Genomic DNA, 20,481 nt, shown 5'->3' on the forward strand with positions numbered 1-20,481 from the left:
CCTGTTTAATTCGCAGACCAAATCGCCCATCCACACACTATTTTTCTGAAAAAAATTATTCTTTATGTGAATACCTGTGGGACTGTTGTGCGGTATTCATAATTAAAAATATTCCAAGTGTTCAAATTCCAGGTGTTCAAATTACCCGCGTCATAAAAAGTGAAAAATTACATTTTATTTTCTGAATGACTTAATGAGTATAACTTCAATTCGTAACATTTAATAATTTAATAAAGAAAATATTAGAAACTTATATTGAAAATTTTGAAACAGAATAGATCGCATTTAGGAAATGAACACAGGATACGACCGAATCTTTATTCGATTTTTCTGTTCAAAATTTTCGTTTAAGAGTCGTTAATATTGTATTCAATGATTATACGTTTATCCTGACGAAGGAACCTTTGGTTAATTTTAATTATTCTTAAAAATAATAAATTATGCTCAGTGAATATTACATTTATCATGTTACATTATATTATAATAAGCCCTTTATTCGTGCCAATAGTGTTTGATCTTGATAATGTCGGCACGGTTTACTTAATATCTTAGGTTGATTTTATTTTTATTAGATTTTTAAAATGAAATGCGTCGCGTGTCCGCTGGGGTTACAAGTAGTATTTAATTTAGACGATAAGTAATACGTATGCATTAATTTATTTTGAAACACGACAAATAATTATTGTGTAAGAACACAGCGGAAAACGTTCGTGAAATACAAAGCAGATAATAAAGTTTATCGGAAAATCATCGCGAAACGGAGCTACCCTCGGGTGGAGTATGGTGGGTTATGTGTATGTAGTATATGGTGCGCAGGCGCCCCCTCTCCTCTCTCCCCTCTCCCGCCGCGCCACCACGGACGACACTGCACACCGCTCTGAACACAGCGGCGGGACGGACGTGCGCTACACCCAGCCACTTTCAGCGGGAAAGTAAAAGCGCGCCAAAAGATGCGGAAAACGTCGCGACGCAACTTTCGTCTTTCCGATAGATGGCGCGGATAATTTGACAGTTCTTCTCACTCTTGTAAAATTCTTGTAAAAGTTCGGCTGTTTCTTCATCTGTCTGTGATTTCTGTTTGTCGCGCCAAGTTTTTGATTTCTCCCCTCGTCCCCCCACCCCCTTCCGTCGCCCCTCCACCGCCTGTGTTGCATTTCGCGCCAAAGCTCGTCCGCGGCGTCAGCTAAACTTTATTAGACCAGGATGAGCGTCGCGAGGAAAGCTCCGCGCTAGGAATAGATCCTCCGGCTCTACGGCAGTACGGCCCTCCGCCCGCGTTCCTCCGGCGAGCGCTTCCTATCTGCGCCCGTGATCTGATAACGTGGACTGCCTTCCAGAGCTGGGCTCTCTCTCGATACCGCACTATCGGTATTGGCTATTGCTGGAGCGGCTCCACTAGCTTCTTTAGTTCTTTTAACTCCTCTAGTACGGCCCTCTTCCGACCAGTTCTTTCGCGATCGGCAACTTGCTCGACTCTGAAGTTTCCCCGTAATTGTTGTTCTGTGAGTGTTGAGTGCTTCTTTTGAATTGTGTTAACTTGTGAGTTTGTTCTGATTCTCTTTCATCATTTTATACTCTTCCGAATTATATTTGTTGAAAGGGTTTCCAGTGCATAAATAAAGTGTTTATTCGCAACATGTCACAGTGTCACTAACGTATTGACCTTCTCAACTCGTCTGCCCGTCTGCTCTTCTTGTCGACTGGTTACGGATCCACGCCCCCACCGGTTTATGATTGCCCATCCGATGACTCGCCAGTGATTATTACAGCATCGAAACGAGATTGGAATCGTCGCTCGCTCCTCGAACTGCTCAGCTGTGATAGCAACGATGATCGTCGACAGATGATCTTACCTCATTATACTGGAAAGTTTTGTACGATGATTGGATTTAATGCAAGATAAAAATAGAAATCAATTAGACTCGTAGTTAAAATTGAAAATTAACCGAAAAATATCAAGATGAATTCCATCAGCAGATTGTGTCTCGTACTGTGCCTAGCGGCAGCTCCGGCCGTGTCCCAGAGCACCGTGGCGTCAACTAGCAGTAGTGAGGGGGCCACCACCCTGAATGGCGCCTCCAAGGCAAATACCACCACCCCAATTAACGAAGATAGAGTGTGCGAGGATGGTCTCATGCTGCCCATGTGGATGCCCCAGGATAATATCACAACAGGAGACCAAGTTCTGCGAGGCGTTGTTTATTTCTTGATCATGCTTTACCTTTTTATTGGCGTGTCTATTATTTCCGACCGCTTCATGGCTGCTATTGAAGTTATCACGTCCCAAGAGAAAGAAGTTCGAGTGAAGAAGAAGAATGGTGAAGTTCAGATAGTTGTGGTGAGAGTTTGGAACGAGACCGTTGCCAATCTTACTCTGATGGCTTTGGGATCTAGTGCACCCGAAATCCTACTGTCAATCATTGAAATTGTTGCCAAAAATTTCAAAGCCGGCGATTTGGGCCCGGGAACTATTGTTGGATCGGCGGCATACAACTTGTTCGTTATCATTGCCATCTGTGTTCTTGTCATCCCTAACGGAGAGCATCGAAAAATCAAACATTTACGAGTATTTTTTGTAACTGCCACATGGTCTGTGTTTGCCTACGTGTGGCTGTATTTGATTCTGGCCTACTTCTCCCCAGGTGAGTTAGAGATATGGGAAGGTCTTCTCACCTTTATGTTCTTCCCGGCAACAGTTCTCACCGCTTGGATTGCTGACCGTCGTCTCCTCATTTATAAATATCTGCATAAAAATTATCGCATGAACAAGAGGGGTGTCATTGTGCAAGTAGAAGGTGGCGACAGTTCAGTCGAAATGGAACTCAAGGACGATGGACTAAAATGCCTCGAAGATGGAGTCATGTCTGAGGAAGTAAGGGAATTCGAAGAGTCTAGGAGAGAATATATTAATACTTTGAAAGAACTCAGAAAACAATATCCTCAAAACGACTTGGAATCGATTGAATGCATGGCTCATGAAATGGTTCTCAATAAAGGTCCGAAATCTCGCGCCTTCTACAGAGTGCAAGCCACTAGGAAAATGATGGGCAGTGGAAACATAATGCGCAAGATTTCAGAACGCGCACAGAGCGACCTGAGCGAAGTGAAGGCAGAACTGCAAAGGCAAGACATAGACGAAGAACTCGCTGAGACTGGCGGCAGCAAGATTTTCTTCGAACCTGGTCACTATACAGTAATGGAAAACTGCGGCGAGTTTGAGGTTCGAGTTGTCCGCACAGGCGACACCGAGGAAGCATGCAGCGTGGACTTTCACACCGAAGACGGGACTGCTGAAGACGGTAGCGATTACATTGGCAAAAAAGGCACACTTTACTTTGAGAAGGGAGAATCCGAAAAGCGCTTCACTCTCGAAGTTATTGATGATGATGTGTTTGAAGAGGACGAGCATTTCTACATCCGTCTAACTGACGCCCGGGGCCCAGTATCCCTCGCCTCCCCCAGCCTGGCCACGGTGATGATCCTGGACGATGACCACGGTGGAGTGTTCGCCTTCGCGGAGAGGGATCACGAGCTGGTGGAGTCTGTGGGGACCTACCCCCTGAAGGTGGTGCGCTACTCGGGGGCCCGGGGCCGCGTGTCAGTGCCCTACTGGACCGAGGATGGGACTGCCAAGCAAGGAAACCAGTACGAATCCATCAAAGGAGAAGTCGTGTTTGAGAACAATGAAGTCGAGTAAGTTACATTTCAAGACTTTTACTGTTTTTTGTTTGTTAAATGTTTTGTGCATACGATTTTAGAACGCATTCCGCGATATTTTAATGTCGATACAAAAACCCCTTTTCTATTTATAAATGAATGAATATGTTGTATAAAATGTCATTTCTGTACAACATATACGGATGACATTTTATAAAACGTTTTTATACGCACCTACTAGCCGTAAACATTTAAGACTAACTGTACGTTATATGTATTTGAGCTTATGTTATACATTTACATGAGTGAAGTGCGTACTATCCTCTGTTTTATTCCTCAGATTTTCTCACTGAAAATCTAGGACTAGATCGACTAGATTTTAAAAGAAAAATTGTAATGGCGTGAGTAGCATATAGGCTGCTCAGTGAAATATTTGAAATCCTGATGATCCTTACGCTTTACGTCTCGATAACCTCACCAGAGCTAGACAGACCATCCTTTTTTTATTTTACCCATAAGCCGTACCAATCTACCAATGATCGCTATGGGGATTCCGAGGCAAACATTTTTCGTTAAAACTTCAGAAACAGATAATTTAGTGTTTGTGTACATAATTTGAGATCTGAATACAACTCATCCATGGAAGCGTTAGCTTGTGGTTGGAAGCGGAGTGTACAGTACATTATTGTTATGTTATCAAGTACATTGCAGTGGTAGCTAAAACGTGTCTAAAATAATGTAAATAGTAATAAACACGTCATTATATAATGTATGTATTTGGAGAAGAAATATTCACTAGTGGGAAATTAATCAGATTTAGGTTATTGTCAAGATTTGATAGATTGTCTTTAAAATAATATTTTTTCGCAGTTTTCAAAGTGTGGATTTTGTCATTAATGTTTCTAATTTCCATTGAAAATAGTTCTTCCTTGGTAGGTATAGTAATTTTGTGCAAATAATTATTTAATTTTGGGCATAGAAAAATATATTAATACATTTAAATCTCGTAATTATTCCTGATTTAAATAGCTTCCATTCACCAGCTAGAAATATTCGATCAAACATTATTTTTAATTGCAACAACCATTGATTGAACGTAGTTGACAATACTTTCTCGGAAACAGTAGTTGTGTTCAACTGCACGGTTTATTTATTTTATTTATTAATTTAATAATTTAAACGCCCTGATGGGCTTTTACTTTATACATAATTTACTGCATAATACAGTGACAACAGAAGGTTTTATTTTTAAAACATCAACACAAAAATAACAATTTTTTTTAAGTTCTCAATATATCAACAAGAAAACAACAAATATACGCAATTGCCCCTTAAATGTGCTACATAAAAATGTCATTCAGGTATCTCTTGAAAACAGGCAAACTCATATTAAATATGTCGATAATTGAGGTGAATTTATTTCCAAGTGTGTGAAAGCGAGAAATAGGTGTATGTATGTGATAGTTGGTATTAAAGATATTGTTGCAGAATAATATATTTTGCCTAGTTGCTCGAGTAGGTAGGTAGGTACTCTGAAATCTATGAATTGCAGGAGTTCACAACAGTCTAGTTTCGAGTTAATAATCTTAAATAAAAAAGTTGGGTCATTTATTTTTCTTCTGTTTTCTAGGGAATGTATTTTAAGTGTATTTAGTAAGAATGTATAGTTTATGTGTTGAATAGGTATGTGTAATTTGAAGTTAATAAATCGTAAAAATTTGTGCTGCACACGTTCAATATTTTTTATATGAATCTGGTAGTATGGGGACTACACTATTGAATTGTATTCTATTATTTAGTTACAAGAAGTCTATAATAACATACCTCATAAATACATATTTATGTTAGCTTTTATTTTTCTGTTGCACGTGTTCCATTTTATAAATTTTTTAACAAATTTTGATTATTTAACAATATTCCACAAATTTATTATACATATCACATCTTTGTGAAAAGAGAAAGCATATAAAATACTATATATAAATAAATAAATAATACATATAAGTGTTTTACTAATATAATGGAATGGCAAATTCTCCTTGCTTCGTTGTGATGAAAGATCACCAATCAGAATGGATAATTTATAGCTTGTTTCCTTTTCCCCTCTCTTCCACCTAAGCAAATTGATTTATCCTCACAACGTAACCCACATTGTGGATGTCATAGTCCGTAGTGCTTCGGGTCACTGAGAATCATTGTGAGGTAAATAAAATAAATATATAAAATCAAACGAGTGAACCCGGCCCAACGTTTTCGAATAATATGTTAAGTTCCTCATTTCCTCAATGAATTAATAAACAAGTATTTTATTTAATAAAATATCTAGTCCTAAGTGCGACCGTATTTTTTTCTAATTTCTCGGTTTCAATTTTTCGTTTGAGGTAAAGCTTAATGCTTAATTACTATTTTCGATTAATCTTTTAAACGCATTGTTTTACGTTATGAATACCAAAATTTATGCTAACTTTAAGGTTTTTCTATCATTTCATAGGATTATATTAAAATGTCACCCATCTCACTCTTCAAACCCACTTTTTAAAAATTTCGCAATCTAGACGTTAGACAATTACACGTTAAGACAATTCTCATACACATAAGGAAAAATGATTTAACACGCAAAACTCAACAAAATATTTGCACCCGCTATTCATCACACCAAAAATGTAAAATTCCTCCAACAAAAACAGCCTTCGCCCAGCGACAGTTCTCTTATATAGCGCCTAAAATGTTCAACTTACTGAGTATTGATATTAAGACATCGAAATCTGATGATCTTTATGCCATTAGTGTATAGAACTGGTTATTTGCTGAGGAAAGGAAATATAATAAAGAATGCCTTACATCTTAAAACTGTTCTTATTTTTTCATATTTCTCGAGTAAAATTTTTATCTTTAAATTAACTTTCAACAAAAACTTGATACTACGCTGATGCGATTATTCTTATTTTTATTTCTATTATTCCTAACATTATCTATTATTTTTATTTGTATCCTACCTTATTTTTATTTCTATCTTTATTTTTACAAGATTCAATCTACCTATTATATATTCAGAATTGGTTATTTATGAAGGGAAGGAACTATTTTAAAGAATGCCTGACATGATTAAATTAAGTTCATTTGCTTTATTATTCTTTTCTTTTCATTTAAATTCTGTTTGAAAGTTCTTTTTAAAATAATGAATTAATTTATCTTTATTTTCAGTTAAAGTATTACCTATTTCACAAATACATTACATTCCACAAAATAATATATTAACAAATGAATCATGTATTGCATTTATATAATTATACAAAAATTTCGACTTCCATAATACGGACATGTGTCTAGTGTGGTAGTCGAAAAGCATGTAAAAAACTGTATTCACATATATTGTTATGAATAAAGAAAAAAAAATTCCCATGAGCACAATTCAAATAAAAAATTATTTACTAAAAAAAAATATAAATATGTGTTAAGAATGTATTTATTCAATAGAAATGTATGAAGGCATAAAAAAATACAATATTATGGCTAAGATTACCCGTGACAATTTCCCTTGATTAACTTTTTTCGATTTGTTATAAAATTGTTTACAAAATAAATAATAAAACAATTTTTCGCTTCAAATCGAGCATTTCTTGACTCACTTTTACAAACAATTTTAATGTCAATTACCTACGTTCGTGACGATTTATTATACAAATTTTTAGCTTGTAGCTTTATCTTAAGAATCGCCAATATTGTCTTCAATAATAAAATATTACAATTTGAGGTTTTACTTCTTATTAAGGCGATGCACTACGTCGTGTAAAATTTTAAATTGAGCCGCTATCAATAACAACCCTTACGTAGATGGCGATAAGGTTTAAATTCCCGCTTAACACTATCCGCCTGTTTTGATTTATGCAAGAAAAAAACATGGCCAAAAAGTGCCTTTTATTTTATTTTGTGGATGTTCAGGAATAAATATTTTTTTTTTTCCAATAATTTTATAAATAACTTAATTTGCCACATTATACAATAAAATCATAACCGAAAATGGGTTCGTAAGTAAGAGATTTTGATCTTTAAAACAGTTTTCATAGGCCTATACATTATTTTTTCTGGGCTTATAATAAGACTTACTTATATAAAAAATACTCGATTATTTGAAAGGCCAAGATGTATTCTACTCGCAGTATTTAATTAAAGCATCTGAAACATTTCTAGGCGACCAAATTTTCAAACCAAAAACACCAGATTTTGCATAACTACGTATGGCATCGCTTTAAGTTATAAATATATTTTTTGTATATGTACCGCCTTGAAACAAAATACATACACAAACTGCACGTGGTTGGCAAAATCGATACAGACATCGTATAATACATAATGGCTTTGGCTAAGACCTTGTGAACCAGTTTAAATGTGTGTGTACACCTATACATTTACGTCGATAAATCTGCGTTATTTTGTCCAATCGCTGGGTTCTATGTAACTCATGTATCTATACTATTAGTTGCAACCGAATTGAAATCAGAACATTAATTATAATGTTGATGTTATTAAATTGTCGACATACAATCTACATTTAATAATCGACATACAAGGTACATAAAATGCAATTTTAGTAAATCAGAAGCCGCCTTATGAATTAATTTAATATATTCCCTTGTAAAACATCAAATATTTCTGGAATGCAGCTCTGGTAGGTAGTGAAAACTAGGTCTATTTTTAAGGTGGAAATAGTATTATTCTAAAGAATTTAAAAGGTTTTTCTAACTTGATTGTGCCATGTTTTCTCGGGCGTCCTCGAATTGCACCATTCACTACTGTTACGATTTAAAAAAATGCATTATTTCTACATTTATTCGACTTAGAGAAAATGTCTTCTGATAAATAATCTTTTTCGGGAGTCCCCAACTTCTTTTACCATTCAAACCACTTTTTAAAGACTCTAGAAAGTAATAAAAACAAACTATGAAAATTTCAGCGAAATAGGTCCAGTAGTTTTTGACTATATTGAACAAACAAAGAAACAATCATTTTTATATATATTGATATTAACTACCGTAAAATATTATAATATCATTATAGTGAAAGATGGAGGTAGCGCAACACGGCATAATACCCCTAAAATAAATCACCATAATACTTTCAAATAATATCTTTGTTAATGTCATCCATTTTCATAGAAATGCTTGTGTCTACGATTGCCTAAGTTGATAGAATGAATTGTTATCTATAACGAGTCTATCTGTCGAGTTTCATCTCGATCGGATATCGGAAATTGGATAAATTTCCACTTCCAAGATTCGATTTCATTCGTTCATTCATTCATTTTTCATTCATTCAATCAATCAAGAAAAGAAAATCTAAATTTAAATATTTATATTAGGGTAGCATGGCTACATTATTGTTACGAAAATAATAATTTCACTTTATTAATAATTATCAATTAACTTAAGCCCAGAAATTAGTAATTAGTGTCAACTAAACCCGTTTAGATTTATTTATTTATATATAATTTGTACATTTATTTATAACAATTACAGGTAATATAGCCTAAGACGTTATAATTGTACCATTTATGTAGTGTATATGCAATGCCAAAAATCTCGCAAATGCGCTATAGGACACAAAAAATAAATCTATTTTTTTATCTACCGCATTCAAAAAGCACGTAGCTCTCCCCACAGGTGAGTTCATAAATAAATTAGTGCGGCTTGCTGTACTATATAGAAGATTGTGATGACGTCCTTTTAGTAAGTAATTTAGTAAGGCAGTAATAAACAATTGACTGCAAATGAATACTTTTTGACTTGAAGTTTAAGTCTGTTGTTTTGGTGACAGAGGGCGAACTTCCTTTTACTCACTTCTTAAATTATCGCTGCAAGAAAAAGCGACATCTCTGTAGACAGAATCTCAGCTCTACTGAAACTGAAGTTATGGATTCCATATAAAGGAAGCCTAGCGCCCATTTCATAAATATAAATAATATACCTTCAGCCCTTACAAACAATTTGTCACTTTAATCCTTTATAATATTGGTGCCAACGTAAATTGGATCAAACTCTATAACATGTGACACCTACTAAAATATTTACTATAGCATTTGCACCTAATATGTATTGTAACATTACCTCCCGACATACTATAGCAATAATTTATCAATGTAAATGTATCTTCCATTGATTGAATGTAAGAATTCATAATTCTAACATGGGGGGCGGTTAACATCGCCCATGCCTCTAAAAATATTGACGATATTCGTCACCAGAATAAACTTGCTTTAAAACATGATTCAATTTTGTTCCATGACTAAGGTGATGATTGTATAAACTTAATTACCTTTTTAAATGATTTTGTCATTTTCGTTAACCTTTAACGATGAATTTAATAATATCCTCGAACTACCACTTATCTTTTGAAGTACATGATTATTTAAAAGGACGTTGAAATTTTAACATAGTCTACTGAAATTACAATACAGTGCCGAATGTGTGTATTGTTTACAAGGTGTAATTATTTGTATTTTTTAATCACTGGCCTTATTTGTATCCTCACTAGATACGTCACCAACTTCAAAGTTAAGTATGCCAGGCTGGTAACAGTTAGTATTATTATAATTAAAAACTTATTACATTAAAACAAAATTGTGGAATGAATTAAATGAACACAACATCTTCTTTACCTTATGATTGATTTGTAAAACGAAACGTATGGCGTTTTTCCATACAGAATATAAATTCTTTTTTCAAAATTTATACAACAAAATTCTGAATTGACAACTTGTTTGTAAAAATGTGAATATTGCACAAGAGTCCTAACTGCTCCCAACCGTCTGGAGCCAGGACCATGGCTTCCCCAATTGGGGTATGTTATTAGGCTTAAGGTAAGGGGAGGGGAAGGAGAAGGGAAAAGGAAAGTGAGAAAGTACCTGGCTATTCAGATCTGGTCACAAAGCCATTTCAAGCAATACACTCTTACACCAGGGTGATACTGAGAGTACCTTCCTCTCCGGAACCTGCCGAAAATATTCTATTTATTATTATTAGTAAATTGTGAAATAACACAAATCAATCGAGTAAAAATTTACTTGCGAACGCCGGGGTTTGAACCCACGATCTCTTGCTTGCTAGTCGAGAGTCTTACCCTCGACCACAGAGGCAGTCATCGACTATTTTACAGTTCTATAATGCGTTCAAGTCGAAACAGCCGCCAGCTGTTGTAAAATAATTGTACATTATAATTCATAAACAGTTTTTATTTTAATAATAAAAATATGTTTACCTATATTTTCTATGGCTAAGTAAAAATAGAGAAAAGTTTGAACAAACGCAAAATATTTGTGGTATAGTTCGATTGTATATACCTAATACGCAACGAAGCAGTAACATTGCAATCATTTGGTGTGTTCGTTTCCTGTCTTTATAACTTTATATGGAACCAAATTGTGTATAATCGAGAAAAAATTTAATTCCAAGCGACTGCCACTGAATCTTTGTGGACCTGAGTAGCGTTGTGAACAGAAGTAAGCTCTATTTTGCCTTACTTCTTTCGAAATAGATAAACACTTTGAAGTACCGAATTTTTCACCTTGAACAGAAAATTAATTTACTTCACCTGTATGTGACTTAGGAGTCGAATGGTAATTGTTCTAAACCGGGATTTTCTCCTAGTTGGACAGACAAAACAATTATATAATAATTGGCTTACTGTTAAATTGGTAAGAATACACTTCTAGGGTTCATAATATGTTCAGTGTGTACTGCCTAGTCACTTATAGGTCCGCCAACAACACATACTCGTGTATACATGAATTAAATTATAACCCATTGTATTTACTCGTATTTTAGCGTGTAGCGAATTGCTATCGAGATTATTAATTTTTTATAACTCATGAGCTTGAGTTTGGATCGCTGTCGCCGGCTAGGCAAAAGGCACTTAGGTAAAAGACACATAGATACAAAGCGCTTAGGTACATAGAACGGTCACCGGATAAATCATTACAATGATAATTCATCACATCTTTAAAAATTTATATAAATTCATGGAAAGTGATGAACCAAAAACTTTATTAACTGGGTTAAGTAGGTTAGGTAAGGTTTGGTTTAAATTTTTTTTTCATCGTTTCTAATGACTTTATATCACTTTTTAAAAGTGTGTTGAATTTTCACTGTGTTGAGTTATCAGAGAACCATACAGGGCACGAGGCACATAGGTTCAATGCCCATAGGTTGTATAAAATGTCATGTTCAACCGACTTGTATGAGGCGGCTCTGAATTTGAAATTATAATTTGGTGCGCGCTCTTATAAAAATATATATATACCCAAATAATCGAACATCGGCGCACGAAATTTTGGTTCGGTAGGAATAAATTATTATTAATTTGGTAGAATCACAAGTAGTGGCTAACCGGTTTAGCATATTTTCGTTCAGGTACTTATTCAGAGACACTGTTTAATTAAATATTTTTGTACTGACAACATAATTTGCGATTTCACGCATTTTAACTCTTTAAAACGCTAGTACTATTACGAAAAAATTTGGAACATTTTTCACCTAAACAAAATGGATTACCACAAAGAATACAATGAATCTATTGGACTTGTTGAAAACTCATTTTTTAATTATATGTATGCTGTTTGTGTATAAAGAAATTGAAATCTTCGTATTTTTCATGAGACCTCTGAACTGTTCAGATTGTATAAACTTCGTATCTAAAATCTATTGATAATTCTGACATAAAAATACATGAGAATTTTCCGTTTATTCATTTAAATATTCAAAAAAAAATTCTGAATAACAAAAAAAAATCGTCTATAATCGTCCCAATATGTCGATTTCAGCTTTAATTATTTACACTGAACTTAATTATTTGCTTACGAATTATGTTTATTTACTACTTCTTATTTTTTATTATATGTTCAGAGAATTGTATTTCAAGAAGTAGATTTGGCTGTGGTATTATAACGTCAATAAGCTTTGACAATTCTATTGGGATTAATATTCAATGCAGGATTTAAGGAACCCAATAAGAATACAAAACATTTCACAATATTTGAGGGTAGCAAGTTCATTAAATATTTTATCGGGGTTACGTCTATTCATAGGTCCAATTTTATTATGTTGATCACAAAACATTTCTCGAAAGCTATCCTAAATAAATACCTAGCTAAAAAGGCACTTGAAGATAAACCTATTACCCTTAGCAACTATCAGGGTTCAGAATCGATTTGGTGCTTTAAATGGCTCTAGCCATGTTTACTGACCAGATGTGAATAGGTAGGCACTCAATTTTTCCACGGTCTCAATGTTACCCAATTATGAGTTTTTTTTCTCCACAGTAATAACGCATAAAAGTAATTAAAGATAATAATTTCAGTATTGTGTGTCTATGTAGCTCCAGTTGGATGACCTCTAGAACTGGGATTTGCTTTGATTTTCAATGTTGGAATTGATTGTAGGAACGATTTAGACAAGCGAAAAAGTAGGTACAAGAAGGATTTTATTTTCATTAAATAATTAATAATAATTCTTTGAATTTTGATTTTTTTTTCTTCTTCACACATGCATTTTTCTGAAATTGGATGACATAAGTACAGGATATAATATGTGTATATTTATTATAGTTTATTCTAAAACGGAGTGAGATGTTTTTTCTTGAGATGTAAAGATGCAGAAGAGGATGATCATGGCGTTACTAGGCGTTTTATTAATTTCAGCCTGTTGGAGGGAGAAAGCGACAAAGTGCCATCTGTCCTTAAAAATACAAACTGTTTGAATTACAACCAAACTCATATTCAACATCTGGTTTGGGTCTTTACTTAATTTTAACAATATGAGTACATAAAAAATATATTTACATTACAAAATATATTTATGTTCGCAATCTCACCAATGAAGAAACTGGTTCTTGTGCTTGGTGAGAGAGTTACACTAATTATAAGAAAAATAGAATATCATTATGCTATAAGTAAGTATATATATATGATAGGAACAATATATATAAAGAGACAAAATCTAAATACAGTGGAAATGAGTATAGACTGTTAATAAATATCAATGGAGGGAAAAACAGGCAATTATTTAGTTAATTATTTCTGAAAGAAGTCAGTTTCAATTTCAATTTCAGTTTTAGTTTAAGTATGTTAATATCCTTTAATTTCTCTATTTCAATCGGAAGGTTGTTGAAATACTTTATTCCTAAATATTTATAGTTATTTTGCATTTGTTTGGTATTACATCATTATTATTTATTACATAAATCATAAATAAAAATGTACAGTAGTTAATATACGAAATAAAAGTAAGTACTATCTTATTGGATTTTGGCTAGGGAGGTAGCCTCTTTGACTCCAGTCCCTGGGGAAGAACGTTCAATCCTCAGTAAAAAATAAATAAAAATTAAGTTGCTTTAAAATTTTAAAAGTCCACGGTAGTTAACAGTCTCTAGGGAGGAAGGTTCGATCCGCAGTCAAACATTTTTTTTTACAATAAAAATATATAAATTTGTTTTAGACCACTTTAATTTTAATTACACTCTACCGGTTTTGGAAGCACCCTTTCTTCGTCAGGAGAACATTAAAACTCTTTTTTTATATTAAAATTGTACATATGTATAAAAAAAAAATTAAACACTAAAATATATACATATATATATAATATATAAAACCTTTGATTTTACCAGTTGATTTTTTTTTTCTAATTCGTGGCAATAACCTCTTATCTATTTTATTTTTCTAATGCAATCGATTGAATGATAAATAATGTATTAAGTTTAAATATAAATGTGTTATTCACATTTGTCACGAACTGGTGGCTTCAACAAAATCATAAATAATAACTACATGTCACAAGGTCATTAAACACTATTTGTTGTGATTCTCATCAAAGTTATATACTAAAAATATCGATAGCACGATATGTTAGTATGATTACTTACAGTTTTTGTGCATGTTTATTTACTTCATTTGCCAAATATTTTCAAAATTTCTGAGCCAGTTTAACCCATCCAGCGTTTTAGGGTCAAATATGGGCGTCCACAATTTATAAAATTATTTTTAACTTTTTTTCTATCTTGCATTGAAATTTCTAAATTATTTTTAAGTTAGAAATAAAAATAATAATTCTTTCCAGTTTGCTTCAAATATTTATACTGAATTCCATAAACAAAATAGCTAAAATGAATAATTCATATTAATTTAAAATTATTTTTTATTATTTATTTATTTATTTTATTTTGTAAGAAACAAACAGATTTTATATAATACACGAGATAAATATACAAGTTAACTGAAGTCAAGCCACATAAGTTTCTTATGTTAAAGTGCATTAGAAATGAAGTTTTAGTATCTTAAAATTAATTTGGTGTTAAAGGAAGGGGAGAGGAAGAGGAAAATAGGAAGAGGATAGGAGATGCTGCCGATAAATTCCATACTCTCATATTAATAATCGATCGTACGCATTACTTCATATCGATATTTCTTAAGGTTATTAACAAAAATGTCAATGCTGTAAAATTTTGTATAATATTGTGCACATATACAAGGAATTGGGGAATTTTTTCGAATGTTTGTTCTACACAAGGGTAGATAAAATAAATCAGATTGTCGGATTGATGTAGACGGAATATGAAGATTTATTAAATTGGATTAATAAATCTTCATATTAAATACAGAGATAAAAGTGAAGTTATAGTTTTCTTACGAATTTCTTAAAAACTAATGAGATTTTGAAATATCGAGTTCTCTCATTTTTTCTACGATTGGGGTAAAATAAAATAAAAATACTGTTAGCGTTTTTGGTAACATTTTTACGTTGTATTTATGTAATATTGGTAATATCAACAACTCTGGTCGAGTAGCATACTGACGATAGCACTTCTTTCAATGGCGGCGAATTGAATTTATTTAGTACTTGGTGGCTGTGCTTTTCGGTCCTAATTTATATTTTGATCAATATTGATAAAAATATATTAATGTTCCGAAAAATAGGTCGTAAAAGTCGTTTTTCAGGATGATAAAAAAAAATGAAAAAAAAATCCATTACGCTTCATGTCATTTTCTTATTGAATATGGAATTATAGGATGGGGATCTGCTGTATTTAAGTATATACATAACCTAAACATGATTCAAAAAGGAATCATAAAGACCATACTGAAAGTAAGAACGCCTTCAATTGAAATTTTCAATAGTTTTGATGTACCAAATGTACAACAAATATATGCTAAAAATATACTCTTGAAACTATTCAAAAATACTGAATCTTCTACAATAACGCGTATTCATCGAACAAGGACAAATCACTATGACATAAAAAATATTCCAGGTCATAAAACCACATTCGGGGAAAGAAATTATATTTATTCTGTGACGAAACTCCACAAAATCCTTCCCTCCTTGATATGAGGCGAATAGAAAATTTGAATGATTACAAATCAAGAATATCATCTGGCTGAAAGAGTTTAATGAAAAAAACATTAAAAACGACATAGAAAACTAATAAAACAGAAATAAATAACTTTTTTCCGCCTCAGCACAGGTCACCCTAGTGAGGAGGACTAAGAAAAAACAATTTACTGTAAATATATTTAATATCATATTTTGTATGTACAATGTTTAAATAGTCGCTATATTAACAGGTTAGTTAGAATTGTGGGAATTGCATTGAAATAATAATAAATAATTAATTACAATAAATAATAAATGCGTTATAATATTAATTAGTCCTCATTAAAGCTAATGTAAAAAGAATTAATGATAATCATTAAGTTCCTTAATAAAAACAAAAAATAATTTCCACGAATAAATTCTTATATAACAGTACAACACTGCAAATTACCGATGTGTTAGGATTTTATTTATAAATAATAATCAATAATAAAGACAAAGACGACATATTAAGCCACTCGGGTATTTATAAACTTAGCTGTAATGATTCCCCTGCCTTCTAAATAGGTAAAACAGCACGTAATGTAAACATCAGAGTGAAGGAACACTTACGCTGTTAATGGTAAAGGTTTTTCTGAACTTACTAATTTTGACGGCCGGCATAGTCCAGTGGTAACGCATTGGACTGCCATTCCGAAGGTCGCGGGTTCGAACCCGGCGTGCGCAAATAAATTTTATTTGATTAATTTGTGTTATTTCACAATTAATTAATTAAAATAATATATAGTATATTTGCGGCACGTTCCAAAGTGGAAGATACTACCAGTATCGCCCTGGTGTAAGACCACCATTCAGAATTGAAACGTTGCTCCAAATGGCTTTAGCCGTGTTTAGTGACTAGATCTGAATAGCCAGGTACTTCCCCACCTTCCTCTTTCCCTTCCCCACTTACCTTCAGCCTCACAACATCCCCCAATTGGGGATGCCATAGTCTCACTGGCTCCAGACGGGAGCAGTTGGGACTCTTGTGAGGTATTCACTATAAAAAAAAACACTTGATATCATCAGATCATATTTTTTAATAAAAAAAACAGGTAGTCTCTAACATAAAAATGGTAAAGGTATTAAATTAGAATCACAGAAATTAGGAAGTCTTTAAATACAAATATGTCTAATAACCTACTAAACAATCGAATCAACTTATCTGAACCAAAAAACTCTCTATAGCTCTATATATTTTTTGTTTCCTACAATCCATTGCACTCCATGATATTATGTAAATGTTAATTTTTTTCTTAGGTCTTTAATTATTATTATTATATGTGTAATACTTGTAATTGTTATTATAATGTAAATTATACCGTAGGTTCATTATCACAGGTATGTTTTGTTTTCTCTGTCCCGCTTATTAATTATCAATTTGGTCATCTCTTTCAAGTATTCTGCCACTGTCTAGTACATATATACTCTTTTGTAATATTTAATATTCTGTCTCCTTCTGTCTTCTTATCTATATATAAGCGCTTACTCTGCCTTAGTATTTACTAATTATATATTTTATACGGGTATTCCCACCATGAAAACGCGTCCATAAATTGCCTCGCCCGGTACGACGAAAACATACGTAACACATATAAAAAACCTGAACAAATCATTCGTTGTTAATATTGCAGCCATGTCCCTATGCAAATAATTTTTCACTAACAACCAAATTAACAAATTTTTCAACAACCACTATTTTAAAATCACGATGAAAGAGAAGGGGGCCTTTTTGGCCCGGAGCTCTGTATGCCAGTATTTCAAGTCAAAAGTCAAAATAATTATATATATCCTGAAGAAGCTTTACCTAAAACGGTCGAAGTAAAAAAAAATAAAAAACTCGTTGTCAAAAACTAGATTTTTGATTTAATTAAAATATATGATTACCTTTCTAAACCATCAAAGACTAATTGTATTGATGTATTAAATTGAGATGATGACCTCCAACTCTCCCAACGCTCAAACTAAAATATTGAATCCGGTCTACGCGCACCGCTTATCGCTTATTCTAATAGTGGAAGTGGAACGAGTGTAGACGAAATTTAACGCCTGCAATTGTAGCTCTATGATTAACAGCCGCATTAATATTTTTACGTATGAGTAAAAACAGCAGAAAGGTCGTAAGTATTTTATTTATTTTTTAGATTTCTATAATTTATAAACGTTAAATAAATAAATATATTTCACATAAAATCCATTGAAATGTATGAAAGAAAACCAAGGCGCACAACTCATACCACTAAGAAACACTAGTGTAGCATGTTAAAATGTCAAAAGTTGGAGGTATTTTTAATATTATAGGGTGTTTGGTATAGGTAACATTGTTATTCTGTTCCACTACAAAGACGCTAAAGATACTGTATCTACTGGTATCTACCAACATCGAATTTATTTTTACATCCATTATGAGTTACCTTTGAACTTGAACGAGTGGGTTTATCTGGACTATCCCAAGATAGGTCGGTGATGATATGACAATACTTAAAAGGGAAAAACAGAGACAGCACGGAGTCACGACTAACCGACATTAATTCGTAATCGCCAAACATGTCAAGCGGCTGTTCTCTGATGACCTTCACCGTAGAATTCGAGGCCCCACTGTACGAAAAAAAATCAATATTTTTGCTAGGCGGGTTCAAGATGACAATTCAGAAATTCCCCGAAATTGTCATTTTATCGAAATTGTCGTTTTATTTTGTCGAAATGTTAGTTTTAGATTTTTTTAGTATTGCTTTTCAAATTCTGTTATCTTATCTGTAAACCATGAAATCGAAAAAAAAATTCTATTAAGGCGATGCCATACGTAGTAATGCAAAATCATGTGTTTTTGGTTTGAAAATTTTGTCGCCTAGAAATGTTTGAGATACTTTTTATCTTGGCCTTTCAAATAAACGAGTATTTTTTAGATAAGTATTTTTATAAGGCCAGAAAAAATGTATAAGGCCTATGAAAACTGCTTTAAAGTTCAAAATCTCCTACTTACGAACCCATTTTCGGTTATGATTTTATTGCATAATGTGGCAAATTAAGTTGTTTATAAAATGATCGAAAAAAAAAGAAATATTTATGCCTGAACATCCACAAAATAAAATAAAAGGCACTTTTTGGCCATGTTTTTTTCTTGCATAAATCAAAACAGGCGGATGGTTTTAAGAGGGAATTTAAACCTTATCGCTATCTACGTAAGGGTTGTTATTGATAGCGGCTCAATTTAAAATATTACACGACGTAGTGCGTCGCCTTAAGTGGTTTGTGTTTGGCGTCATTGCTGTATTTCGCCGGTGTTTCGCGATATAATAGTTTCAGGTTAATGCACTATTTACAGTCGGCTAAGTCATTTTCTCATGAGCTATGGAATTTTGAAATATTTCAATGAGCGGACTTCTGTTTTGACTCGACGGTTTGGCATTTCATCTGTATGTAAAATTGTTTGCACGTTCCGTTTTCAGTTTTTAAAATCTGCAGCATCCACGTTATTATTCAAGCAAGCCTTACTTCGAGTAGATGGTTAACTTTGACTGAGCTTTTCAGTATTATGATAGCTACCTGCCAGAAGAAAGTTTGAAAAAGGAATGAGATTTGAGATAGTGACGTTTCTACGGACATTTTGTATTTATTTAAAATATTGTGTGGTTTATAATTAAATAGTACTTATTTAAAAACCTACATACAAATCTTATGATTTCAGAGGAAATTTTGTTTTTTATTTATTAAATAAGAAAAAACTAGAATCATAATTTTTGGACCTAAAGTCTACTGTTCGCAGAACTTCTAGTTGTAATAAAGCTGTTATTAATTAGATTCTTACACACCCGTTCAACGTTGGTGTGGTAAAGCCGGCCTTGAGCCTGGTTTAAGACCATTAATAAGTCAAGTTTTGCTCTGACCTTACGCGCCTTAAGTGTTATTTTCTTATCAAAAATATATACGTTTTTTAAATGACCGCTAGCGAGGCAGGGAATTCTTTAGTAATACGAAAAAAACTCTTTCAAACGTTCGAATTTTGAAATTCGGTGGTCTATAAGAGTATAAAAGTTTTTTTCCAGTTCTTACCGAGTTCATTCACATTGAAAAGAAGTTTAAGCATACAAATTGAAAATATTTACAAGTTGGCTAAAAGTTTAAAGTACCAAGAAGATATTAGGCACGCGTAACTTTTATTATAATTTTCATTATTATTCGTTATTTTATTTACGCTCAACTGGGCTTCGATGATGGGATATTTTCACAAACTATGATTACCGCTAGAAATATGTGGATTTTTTCTGATTATGATCATCCTACTTAAAATAATGTAAATTTAATATTGTCATTCATTTAAAGTTATTGATTTCAAAAACCATATAAAACTGCACATTCTGAAATGGTTTCAACTGGCTACAACGAAATTATGACGTAGAAAACGACAATGTTTGGGAAGACGGCT

The 20,481-nt window shown here is 33.0% G+C and overlaps 1 protein-coding gene across 3 annotated transcripts in view; it reads left to right on the forward strand.

The window, feature by feature from the left end:
• The first annotated feature begins 887 nt into the window (after positions 1-887).
• Calx (sodium/calcium exchanger 3) overlaps positions 888-20,481 on the forward strand; it is a 351,624-nt gene continuing 332,030 nt past the window's right edge. For all 3 annotated transcript variants that reach the window (XM_089641071.1, XM_089641072.1, XM_089641073.1), the window contains exon 1: positions 888-3,693. In XM_089641071.1, coding sequence (XP_089497197.1) covers positions 1,961-3,693 — 1,733 coding nt within the window. In that variant the 5' untranslated portion in view covers positions 888-1,960. The remainder of the gene's footprint in view (positions 3,694-20,481) is intronic.

The sequence above is a fragment of the Hesperophylax consimilis genome, chromosome 16 (genome assembly GCF_061612785.1).
Source record: "Hesperophylax consimilis isolate HC1 chromosome 16, BYU_Hcon_1.0, whole genome shotgun sequence".
Taxonomy (NCBI): Eukaryota; Metazoa; Arthropoda; class Insecta; order Trichoptera; family Limnephilidae; genus Hesperophylax; species Hesperophylax consimilis.